Genomic DNA, 13,124 nt, shown 5'->3' with positions numbered 1-13,124 from the left:
TTTCTTATGCTGCGTGATGTAGATTTGATACTGGCACCACCATCTTGGATGTACTGCAAGATGACGGTATTTATGATGTCTAGTGGCAAATGTTGATGTGTATCTGGAATCATTTTGAAGGGACTGAATAATCTTCAGTCAAAGGGAGGTTTGCCGTCGTCACTGCCCAAGTAGGCGTTCAGGTCAGGGACGAAGAGGACAAGAGGCTGGAAGGACGGGATTCGACGTCGTGTGGGGGAGCACAGCTTAGCCCTTCCCCCTTCTGAACTTTCATGGGTTTCTCCTTGGAGTTGGACAGCCGGTCAGCCAGCCATCCCATTCCTTTCACGCACCTGGGAGCAGAGAAGTGAAGACTGAGAGCCATCTTGAGGTGAACAGCCAATAGCGGCTTGCGGCTTGCAGTTGCTAGGGCTGCCTCACTGGGAAAAACAGAGCTAAGACAGACAGATCTTAAAAGAACGCCAGTGATAGAGGTTTGCCTGGTGGCTTGTAGACAGTGCCACCTAGTGGCATATTTCGATTGCACACCATCCTATTGATGTAGGGACAGCATGCTTTTCTATGGGATCATCCAGGAGGCTGGGAAAGGACTAGGTGTGGTCAGTTGTTAATACTATCCAGGTTTACAAGCGTCTTCTCAAACATCCAAGTGAGCAAAGAAAAACACTTTAAATTGTCCCTCTTCCCCCTCCCTCCCAAAAAGAAATAATGAAGGGAATTAAGAGAACTGAATTAAGGTTAAGAAATGAGATGAGACAATAATTCAGGAGAATAATTGTTGGGTTTTGGTTGCTTTTTAAAAACTCTTACCCTTCCACTTAGAATCAATGATGTGTATTGGTTCCAAGGCAGAAGAGAAGTAAGGGCTGGGCAGTGAGGATGACTTGCCCAGGGTCACACAGATAGGAAGTGTCCAAATTCAAATTTGAACCCAGGACCTCCCAGCTCTACACCTGGTTCTCAATTCACTTGAGCTACCTAGCTGCCCCTGGATGTTTATTTTTTAGGCTAAGGTAGATCTGCTAATGCACCTCTCCTGAAGACAAGGCAAGGACTCAGAGGAGTGAGTGGAAAGGGTCAAATTGAATATCAGGAGAGGGATCCCAAATCAAGATGGTTTTTGACTCTTGTGGTTTTGAAGTGCTTTTTAAAGACTGATTTGAAGGGATTGTCAGAGCAGTTTGGGTTTTTGCTGCTACTAAGCCACCATCTTAGCTCTCAGCCTAGTAGTCCAAAGATAAGATGGAAGTAGCAGGAAGCAATGCAGGGAGTGCCCCACAATCAACCAAACAAACAAACGAATGAACAAATAAAAAAAACACAATCAAATAAATAAATAAATAAATGAGTAAAGAGCAAGCCTTCCTTCAAATAGATCTAGAAAATGCACCAAACTAAATCCTAATGGGTAAATCCAAGAAAAAGCCATAGTGAGTCATTTTTCTATTCAAATATAGGGAAACAGACAAGAGGTCTATGGACATTGGGGAAGGGGTCTGAACAGAAGTATACTATGGGTAGCCCTCCGCTATCCAGAGAGAGTCTGTGCTCCAGGGCAATAGAATGTTTCTGACCCAGACCAGGGCACTGAGATGGAAGCAGATGCCAGCCAGATGCCAGCTGGGTTACTTACTACCTAGTTTCAGGTTAGCAGATCCAAGATGGACTGAGGCCTATATGGAGAGGGGGGAAAGGAAGTTCAGAAGCTACCAGCAACCTTGTGGCTCAGATCCTACAAGCAGAGGAAGATCTCAGTTTGCTATGTTCTCCCTCTATGCTTGTAAATCTCTCTGGGTCTTAATCCATTCTCCTTTCCTTCTTATCTGCAAGAAAGAGGCAACCCCTTTCTTGCTAAGGCTAACTTTATTCCTGTGCATATTCTGGATCCTGGCTCCCCTCCCGACTATTGACAAGAAATTCCACTAAGTTTTACATGTATTATCACTCAAAACCTATTTCCACATTGTTCATTTTTATAATAATCTTTTGAAACCCAAACCCCAAATTATATACCCAAATAAACAAGTGATAAATTGTAAGTTTTCTTCTGTATTTCTACTCCCACAGTTCTTTCTCTAGAGGTAGATAGTGTTCTTTTTTCATAAGTCCTTCAGAATTGTCCTGGATCATCCTATTACGATTAGTAACAAAGTCTATCACATTTGATCATCCCACAATGTTTCAGTTACTGTGTACAATGCTCTCCTGGTTCTGCTTATTTCACTCCACATCAGTTCATGGAAGTTTTTCCAGTTCTTAAAGAAATCATCCAATTCATCATTCCTTTATAACACAATGATATTCCATCATCATCATATACCACAATTTGTCCATCCATTCCCCAATTGAGGGACATCCCCTCCATTGAGGTTTTCTTAACAAAGATACTGGAGTGGTTTGCAAATTCCATCTCCAGGTCATTTTACAGATGAGGAAACTGAAGCAAACAGGGTTAAACATCTGAAGCCAGATTTGAACTCTTGCTGACTTCAAGCCTGGCATTCTATCCACTATGCCACCTAATTGCCCAAAGGAGTCATATTATCATATTGTTCTTTTTGGATACAGCCAATACATACCCATGTATTGAGACATGTGAAGTCCCAGTTGAAGTCAGAATTTGCAGAGACCTCAGTCAATGTGGTTTTGTAACTTTAACAATTTTCGGTTGCCCATGAACAAGAATGGAAAAAGCTGGATTATTAACATTGCTTTGGGTTCAAAATTAATGATATATGGGTTATATATGCAAGGATAGCAAGGATATATGGGTTCTCCTTAACTCTCACCTACATGGTTGTCATATTTAAGATACAAAGATTGAGAAAAAAAGAAAGGTGAAGGACACTTCAGAACTATTCTCCCAGAGAAAAACTAAGGATCTATTTAGAGACCAGGTTTTATCAAAGACAATCTAATAAGTTTGGGTCACTCCACATACCAAAGAAGACATGAATTAGTAATCCTACTGTGGAGATATCCTAAACCCAAATAAGCAAGCTTTAAGGGAGACACACACTGATTTACAAGACCATATGGGACAATATCTTAGCATTGCAATTAAGGGCATTGTCTGGTTTATATGATTCTCTGTCTTAATTGTGAGATACACTGGATTTAAGTCTGTTACTACAGGTCTTTTCCTGTTATAAGCAAGATAAGATTAAGGAAGGCCTCATTCCATCTTTGGTCCTCTTATGCCACTTACCATTGTCTCCTTCTAACTGAAATCAAGCCTACAAGATTCACTTCGGAGATGGCATCTGTGAAGTCTCCATGAAAGCAACATTCTATTTAGAACCTTGGGGCTGGTGTGTTCTGATGTTCTATTTGGTCAAGGTGAGAATGTTTTTCTCCTACTTTGACTCTTCACAGTTTCATTCCCATCCACCTCAGCCTTTCATCTCTGTCTAAACCCGTAAGCTCTATTACTAACAAACTCCCTTTGTGTGGGGGTCTGTACAAAGAATCCAAGAAAGAATTGTTAGAGCCAGAAAGCAGATAAAAGCATAGGATTTTTCAATTGTTTATTTGGGTTTATGTTTTGGGGTTTGTGTTTTATATAAGATTACTCACTTACAAAAATGAACAATATGGAAATATGTTCTATGTGATAATACATACATAACCCAGATCGAATTGCCTGCCAGTATCTGGAGGGGGAAGGGAAAGGAAGGGAGAAAGGGAGATAAATTTGATCATATAACTTGGAAAACTTGAGGGGAAATTTGTTATTACATATAATTGGTAAAAAAATATATTATATGTATGTATATATAAATATATGTGGGTCTATAGGTGTGGTGTTGGATTTAAAAATCAGACTACTGAACTATTTCTAGCCCGTTCAGTAAGCTGCTTCCTGGCCCCCACCTTGTTTAGTCTCCTGAAACCCCCAGCCTCAAAAGTTTCCCAGGACAGTCTTTCTTATCTTCCCCTGACAGGCCTAAAATCAACTTCCAGGCAAGAAAGTTCCCAAGACATAAATATCATACCAGAGGCTTTCTGACCCCTGACCCTGTCCCCCCTTGATGGATGGCAACCAGATACTTCCTGATTCCCTATCCCTGAACCCCTTTTTGATGATTTCCAGATGTTTCCTAATACCTTTCCTTGATGACGTATGTTCCAAACCCCTTCCCCAAACATTTCTATATAAACCATTGACTGAGAATTCCAAGGGGTCGGTTCAGGCACGCCTTTCTGCCTAGCGACCCTAGCTATTATTGCTAGTAAAGAATGAGCCTCTTCTTGCATATTGCATTGTCAGTGTGATTCTTCCTCCAGCCATGGACCTGGGTTAAGTATTAAAATTTGGGTACAACAGTGGGTGTGTCTAACATCTGTGGCTGTGGGGTGCACATGCACATAGACACACACAGAGGTATAATCTTTAATAATGTGGTACCAACACTGTCATATTTCAATTTTATCTTCAATCTCTTCCTCATATTCCTTCCATCTCCTGACACTAACTAAAATCTAGATTTCTATTTTTATCTGTTCTTTATTATTGTGAACTTAATCATCACCAAACATAAACATTTCAATACACAGTACAAATAAAAACAATTATCTTCTTTATTATTGTAGTAATACAGTTTTTCTAATTGGGTCCTCTGTGCATTTCAAAAAATGTTTAATTCTTTCTTTTTACATATCTGTCACTAAACACTAGCTTTTGCCTCCTCGCCATAAAAACCCTCTCCCTTGTACAACAGATATATAGTTTGACAAAATAAATTAACACATTGGTGGTTTTTGAGAACATATTTCTCATTCTGCTTCTTTAGGCTAGTGGTCTCTGAAATAGGACCAAGGTCTTATCCCAAGGGGATGCTGGGAAGATGACTTATATACCATCCTTGCCATTACAGTCAATTGTGGGGCTTGTCTCTAATATAACTACACTTAGCCTTATCCCCAGCAAATTCCTCTCTCAGCTGGGCAAGCTCCCAACCTATCCCATTCTGGGCATCAGACCCACAGAACTCTCAAGTACTCGAAGTAACAGTTGCATAGGTGCCTTTGGGAAAATTCTGTCTGTCCCCCCCACCACCATCCCCTACCAGATTGCTTCTTGGCTGAAGCACCCTTGAAGGGTGGGCTTTGTGCTCCAGGCCAATGAGAAATGAGTTAGGAGACCTGAGGCCCTCTTCATTTGAAATGGGACAAAGGGAGTCACATAGGATTAGCCAGCATGGAAAGATTATAATTTGCATCACAGTTATCATTGTGTAAAGAAGGGGATTCTCCTCTCCAAACTCAGTTGATGTAATCTTGGAATATAAATATAGTAACACTTGAGGTTTTAATGTGTAAACAAGATGGATTTATTCTTTGCCCTATTTAAGAGATGTGAACATCTTTGATCAAGTCAAGAAAAGAATCAAAGTGTCTTGGAAAACAATTAACTATGCCTTTGGGGACTTTAAATAGCTAAACCCTGAAGAAATCAAGACAATGAAGCACGGGAATACTTTGCAGAAGAAACCCACGTGAGGGGAAGAGGGTAGACTCTTTCCTCCAATGACCATGGTTTATAACAGTGATTTTCCCAGATGAAGACACTCATTCAGCCCTTTAAGAAAATGTAAGAGTTGGAGGCAGTTATGGAAGAGATTCCTGCATTAGAGGACAATAGAAAATGGAAAAGGAACTTTCTTTCTCCTTCCCTCTCCCATCAGCTACATCTTCAAAATTACTGGGCCAGTGGAAAGCAGAGCCAAATGCTATCAATAGACATGGGTATAAAAAGAGTCACCTGAAGAAAGAAGCAGCTTTGAGATTGGCCTGGCAATAGAGTCAGGCTATAATGAAAACCAAATCCAAGAAGCCCTTGTTGGGGAGCCTTTAAAGAGAAAAAAGTACTCAAGGTCTTACAATATCAAAAATTGTGAATTATTTTCCCCATATATTTGTCCTTGTGTCTCACTATCATTTAATTCTAAAGTTTGATCATACTCTTCCCCTGGCTATTGTACATATTTGTAAAAGAGTCCACCCTGGGTTTATAGGGGGAAATATTTTGTTTATAGTTTTTTTGCCTATCTTAGTGACTAGTGATAACTATATTTTTGGGAGCCCCAAGTTTGCCACTGTCCACTGAGATTTCAGCCCAAGGGAGGTCCCAGCCTCATTAACTTACCAATCTTTTCTAAAAACTAATTGATTCTGATTGGGTTTTTTTCAACCCTTATCTTCTATCCTAGAATTGATACCTGGACTCTGGGCAAGTCACACAGCTAGGAAGTGTTGGAGACCAGATTTGAACCCAGAATCCCCTGTCTCTGGTCCTGGCTTTCAATACACTGAGCTACCTAGGTGTTCCCAGATTGATTATTAATGGAAGCACACTGGTTGGGGTTTCTGAGTTATAATGTGAGAGAAGCTCCACAGAGTTATTCCTAGAATTTAAGGGTGATATGGAAGTACTGGGTTTCCCCAGGCACTCCAAGTCCCCAGAAAAATCTCAGGTCAAGGAGTATGTGAAGAATTTCCCATTCTTGCACTCCTGCAGACTGGTTAAAGGAAGCTGACATTTCCTTAGCCTTTACACTAGCTTTTTGATAAGCACAGGTATGTACCTCCTAGTTTGCTCTTGATAAGCACCCATTTGCATCTCAGATATTGGTTCATTCCCTGAACCGTGTAACTTGCCTCCCCTTTGTATTCTGGGATACTGGACTTCTACCCTAGATACCAAAGCACCTCACAATTGTATAGCACATCTCCCACCCCCATTTCTGGTCATGTAGTCTCTGTCCCCAGTAAGTATAAGAATCCTGAACCCCGTCTCCTAGAGGAGGCAGTGTACCTGCACCTGTCTCCCAACTATTCAACTCAGTAATTCAATTTGCATTCAACTTAATATATTTCTCTATTTTTAAAGATAATCATCAGAGCCTGTCATTCTTGAAGGGGCACCCTTCCTGGCCCAGGTTAATCTCTAGCTCTCCTACAAGGGTAGCAGTCACCCTCAAGAACCCCAACTTAGGAGGGTGAGTGCTGGTTAGAAAAGCATCCCAGAAGTGGTGCTATACCATGGGGGCTTTGTCCAGGGCATATTTGGGTGGCCTGTGCATTTTCAGAGACCTACAGGAGAGACTTTCCTTCTGAAATTCTTCTTGGATTCCCTGCCAAGGATCCACTGGAGGAAAATTACCTTTTTTCCTTTTGCTTGAGGCTGTCATTGGATAGTTCTTTCTGGGGTACTTCCTTTACAAACTAGATTAGTTTCTTTGACTTAACTTTTATTTGTTTGAATACATAGGCATTCACATCTGTTATGTGCTTCCTTACCTTCTGTCTTAGAATCAATACTGTGTATTGGTTCCAAGGTAGAAGAGTGGTAAGGGCTAGGCAATGGGGGTTAAGTGACTTGCCCAGGCTCACATAGCTGGGAAATGTCTGAGACCAAATTTAAACCTACAACTTCCTGTTTCCAGGCCTGGCTTTCAATCCACTGAGCCACCTAGGTGCCCTCATGTATCTCTTTTCAGAATTTAATTTGGTTAGTGCTCCTTATGCATCCACATTAGTCTTTTCAGACAACTCCCATTTTTCCTCCTCATTGGAATGGTTTTCCTTCATGTCTTCAGAATTTCATTCATGAGAAGTTTCTTTCCCTTTGACTTGGCTTCCCTTGAAGTATTTTATGCCATGGGATCCTGGCTATTTTCCTCTGAATATTTTGAAATCTGTGTTTCCAAAAAAATCTAGGGTATATGGCAAAGTAGACTTGGCTTGCTTCTCCACAATCCAAACTCTAGGAGGAATTGATCACTTTTCCCCACTAAGGTTCTCATTAGTTCCATCCCAGCATCCTTGTTGGTTAGAATTAGATCCAAAATAGAATTTCTCTTTATTGTTTCTTCCATCTTTTAAAAAACATTTTTAAAAATTTTTTACCAGTTACATGTAATAAATTTCCACATCAATTTTCTGAAGTTATATGATCTAAATTGCCTCCTTCCCTCCTTCCCTCTCCCCTCCCAAAGCTGACAAGCAATTTCATTTGTGTTATACATGAATTATCATGCAAAATATACTTCCATATTGTTCATTTTTGTGAGTGACTAATCTTATAAAACCAAAACTCCAAACCATATACCCAAATAAATGTTCTACCTTTTGAAGTATAAAATTATCGTTAAGGCATCAAGAAGTTATTAGCGACTCCATGCATCTGTGGAAATCTGTTTCCCAAACTTCTTGTTTATTTCCTCTTTTGGCCCAAGTATTCTACTCTATACATTGGGGATAAAAATCATTTTTGTTTCCTCCCTCACTGATCTTCCCTCAAATATTCTCTGCCATAAGACAGGTCAGTGGCAAAACGAGTAGAGGCTCTTGTACTGCAGTCAGGATGACCCAAGTTCAGTTCTATCCTCAGATACTTATTATCAATAGGTCCCTGAGTGAGTCACTTATCCTCAATTTTCTCAACTGTAAAATCGGAATAACAATACCACCTGTCTCCCAGGGTTGTTGTGAGGATCAAATGAGGCAATGTTTGTAAAGCACTTAGCACAGTGACTGGCACATAGTGTTTAATAATAACATAATAATATCAGTGCTTAATAAATAGATGTTTCCTTCCTTCTGCCATATTTCCCCTCTCTGGTTCCTGAATATTTTCACATGAACACATACCTCCAAACAATGCTGCCTTATTTCATCCATCCTGATTCTTTTTTTGGTATGGGCTTTGGCCAGCCCTTTTGCAACACCCACTAAGTCTCAGTTGTTTACATAAAATTAGAATAAGGAAGCTCTCCTAGGATGGCAAGAAACATAGTAGAAATCTGACTATGCGAAGAACAGGTTGTGAAAATAAAGGAGGGAAAAAAGACCAGAGCAATGTAGAACAAAGACATGGAGCCCAAGCCACAAAGACTGTTTTCACAGCTGCCTAAGCAACTTCCTAGATTCACTTAACATTCAGCGCTTGAGGGGCATAAAACATCCTGTGGTGAGAAGGCTGCTGCTCTTCTGACCTGGTGTGACCATCACTTTTCAGGGAGCTACTGACATGGGAACTGAGGATATTCCTCTGCAAGAAGCCGAGGGAAGCAAAAGGGGCCATGCCCAACTACCATTGCCTTTGATTTTCATCATGTGTCTTTGATCACTAGGACTCCTATATCCTTGGATGATCTTAGTAAAGGTATAATTAATATTATGATAATAATAATAATAATAGTGTCTAGCATTTACAGAGTGCTTTATGGTTTGCATTTCAGTAGGTTTTTTTGGATTTGAATTTACTAATTTATTTGTGAGAGACATTTGATGAAAAGAAGAGTTGGGTTTTTTTTATCATAGTTAAGAATTACCATGAATTTCAAAACAGTGTATACTAACTCATTCGAAATACATACTGATTTTTAATGAATACACAAAAATTAGGTCTGAACACTTCAGGTAGAATCTTCAACCAGCTAGAAAACACATGTTTAAGACAAGCTACTGTCTAATATTCCTTTGAAAACATTTCATTATTGTATGTGATCCCATTTGAAGTTTTCTTGGTACTCTTCAGCTGATTTTACAGATGAGGAAACTGAGGCAAACAGGGTTAAGTGACTTGCCCAGAATCACACAACTAGTAACTATCTGAGGCCATATTTGAACTCAAGAAGATGAGTCTTTCTGACACCAGATCTGATGTCACTAGGTACCCCAAGAAAAATTAAGCATTTTGGGTTCATGCTAGAGGCATGAACTGCCTTGGCCATGTCTTTATTATATAACTGTGTGCCTCTCTACCAATACCCTTCAGTTTCTGTTAACTCTTCCAACTGACAGGTTATTAGTGGGAGAGTAAACTCCAGGTTCATAAAATGAATATTTTGTAGCTACTATTCTTAATATTCCATCTAAATAAATGCCTTTGCTTTGAATTAATTGTATCTACTATCTGATCATAAATAGTAAACGCACACTTGAGGGGCTTATAAGCTAGAGCTTTAGGGAATGTACATACACAGAACATGCTAGAAATTTAGGTATTTGTCCCCCAGGAACCCAGCCTGCAACATACTCGTGCTCCCTGGTGGAACTGGTCCCAGAGGAGTTGCTGCTACCTCTTCAATAGGCAGAAATGAGGAAAATAAAACCCATGCCCTGATTGTCTCCAGTGCCTTACCCAATACTTTCTAGGTTCTTTCTCCCAGTATCAGATTTGCCCCACAGAATCAACAGGAGTTGGTAATACATTAATACAATAATATAGTTCTAAAAGGCTCTCTTAGGTATATGTCTCAGGAGGAGGACATATGCCTCTCTAATGTTTCATCTTTGTTGTTTTTTTTTTTAATCAGGCCTTAATACCATTAATCAGAGAGTCACCAAACACTCCTAATCTCCCCAACTTCCTTTGAGCCTTACTGAATGACCTCTTATCTGACAGGTTTGCTATCACCCTCCTTTATCTACTTTAATTGTCCTTGGAGGACTAGCATAGGCTTCTTCCCAAAATATCTAGCTCTCTCCTCTTCAGGAAGATCTGCATTTATTTATTTATTTTTTTTTTTAGTAATTTTTTTTAATTTTAAACCCTTAACTTCTGTGTATTGACTTATAGGTGGAAGAGTGGTAAGGGTAGGCAATGGGGGTCAAGTGACTTGCCCAGGGTCACACAGCTGGGAAGTGTCTGAGGCCGGATTTGAACCTAGGACCTTCCGTCTCTAGGCCTGACTCTCAATCCACTGAGCTACCCAGCTGCCCCCATCTGCATTTATTTTTGAGCCCTCAGGATGCAACCATCCATTTCCTTCCCTTCATCCGATGTGACTCTAACTGCCTGATATATCAAGTTTCCCCTCTGCCACTTCAAACATTTTTCCTATTTAAAAGTCCTGTTTTTTTTTTCTTCTCAGGAAATTGTTATCTCTAATGTAAACTCATTGAGGACACTTTTTTCTTTATGTCCCTAGGATCTAGCTTAATACATTTTTTTAAACCCTTACCTTCTGTCTTAGAATCAATACTAATTCCAAGAGAGGTTCCAAAAGAGAAGAGCAATAAGGGCTAGGCAATGGGGGTTAAGTGACTTGCACAAGGTCCAGAACTAAGAAGTGTCTGAGGCCAGAGTCAAACCCAGAACCTCCCATCTCTAGGCCTGGCTCTCTATCCATTGAGCCATCTAGCAATTCCCATAAATTTTGTTTAATTTATTATCTGTGATAATCTAAAGTGAAGAAAAATGTTCCTCACCTTTTCTTCTAGGCTGGAAACCAGCCTATATATGAAACCTATGTGGAAATTCCCTCTAGGCTATACTCACTACTTCCACTTAAAAAGTTGATTGGGGGAGGGGGGGGGAGTTGATTCCTGGGGCAGCCAGGTAGCTTGGTAGGCCTAGAGATAGAAGATCTGAGTTCAAATCTTACTTCAGACACTTCCTAGCTATGTGACCCTGGGCAAGTCACTTAATCCCAAACCCTTTACCACTCTTCTACCTTAGAACTAATGTAATAATACTGGTTCTAAGATGGAAGGTAAGGTACTTTTTAAAAAACTTCTATATTATGAAAACTATTTTTTTCCCTTGGTTACCTGTTTCATGTTGTCTCCCTCCCCTCTTTCCTCCCCCACTCCCGTCCTCGAGTTGACAAGCAAGTCCACCAGGTTATATATGTTTTATCACTCAAAAGGAAGGTAAATGGGGGGCAACTGGGTAGCTCAGTGGATTGAGAGCCAGACCTGGAGACGGGAGGTCCTAGGTTCAAATCCAGCCTCAGACACTTCCCAGCTGTGTGACCCTGGGCAAGTCACTTGACCCCCATTGCCCACCCTTACCAATCTTCCACCTATAAGTCAATATACAGAAGTTAAAGGGTTTAAAATTAAAAAAAAAAAAAAAGGAAGGTAAATGTTTTTAAAAATTTGGGGAAGTAACTACCCCAGATTAAAGGTATTCTTTAGTGTCTAAATCAAAAAAAGCTGAGGACTAAAACAGACCTCTGGTAATTTCAGCAAGGCATGTCCCCTAATAAGGCACAGTTTGGAGCAGCCCACATCTCTACTAAGATGATGACAATGATAACAAGGAGGAGGATGCCTTATTAATAATCTGCTAAATGAACTTTAGAAAATCCATACACAGTTGCTGCATCTGAGAAATGACATTAGTTGAGTGATACCCCAGAAGAGAAAATGTCTGTGAGTCTTAAGCCCTAAAGTGTGACTTTTCACATGATCTGGTTATGACTCTAGTCTCTGGCTTTCTGACAAAGCTGCCCAATCCCCTCATTGTGGTTCTCAGCCCCAGGAATTTTCTTAGCACCGAGAGACTCCTGCAATCGGGAAACGGTGCACAGAATGACCAGCCCTACTCTGAACCTTTTTGGTAAAGGGTTTCCAAGAAGAAGGTGAAGATGGTGGAAGATGAAAGAACTCAGCTCCTCCCCAAGGTAAGTCAGTTGGCCAGGATGAGCTGCCACTAGTCCTCCTCAGCACTGGCCTGGGAATTAGGAGCCCTAGTGCTGGTCTCCATTCTGATTTACCCTGTGACCATGTGGACGAGTCACCCAATTGCCCATTTTCTCATCTGTAAAATAAATTACATTATATTACATTAAATTACATCTGGATTTCCTTTGCAATCCTATTATTTTTTAAAGTTTTTTATTTTAATAACAAATTTCCATACAAGTTTTCTGAAGTTATATGATCTATATTGTCTCCTTCCCTTCTTCCTTCTGCCCTTCCAGAACTGACAAGCAATTCTATCTGAATCCTATTATATTTTATGTATTTAAAAACATTTTCTGAGAAGGGGTCCATAGACTTCACCAGACTAGCCAATGAGTCCATGACACAAAAAAGGTTCAGAACTCCTAGACTATAGATTATAGATCCTCATGGGTTCTTCTGATTCTAGTTTACCTGTGTGTTACTATGGCTTTGTCTTTTTTTTAACCCTCATTTTCCACCTTAGAATCAGTACTATATATTGATTTCAAGACAGAAGAGTGGTAAGGACTAGTTAGAAATAGGGGTTAAATGATTTGCCCAGGGTCCCAGAGCTAGGAAGTATCTGAGGTCAAATTTGAACCCAGGACCTCCTATCTCTAAGCCTGGCTCTCATTACTGAGCCATCTAGCTGCCCCCCCCCC

The 13,124-nt window shown here is 40.2% G+C and overlaps 1 protein-coding gene across 1 annotated transcript in view; it reads left to right on the top strand.

The window, feature by feature from the left end:
* Nucleotides 1–12,383: 12,383 nt before the first annotated feature.
* The window catches only part of TSPAN10 (tetraspanin 10), a 16,767-nt gene continuing 16,026 nt past the window's right edge, over nt 12,384–13,124 (top strand). Inside the window, exon 1 of the mRNA XM_044675164.1 lies at nt 12,384–12,419. Coding sequence (XP_044531099.1) covers nt 12,384–12,419 — 36 coding nt within the window. The remainder of the gene's footprint in view (nt 12,420–13,124) is intronic.

This window comes from Gracilinanus agilis, chromosome 4 (assembly GCF_016433145.1).
Source record: "Gracilinanus agilis isolate LMUSP501 chromosome 4, AgileGrace, whole genome shotgun sequence".
In the NCBI taxonomy this organism is placed as follows: domain Eukaryota; kingdom Metazoa; phylum Chordata; class Mammalia; order Didelphimorphia; family Didelphidae; genus Gracilinanus; species Gracilinanus agilis.
The sequence above is the reverse complement of the archived record's forward strand: the minus strand, read 5'-3'. Positions and strand labels throughout refer to the sequence as shown.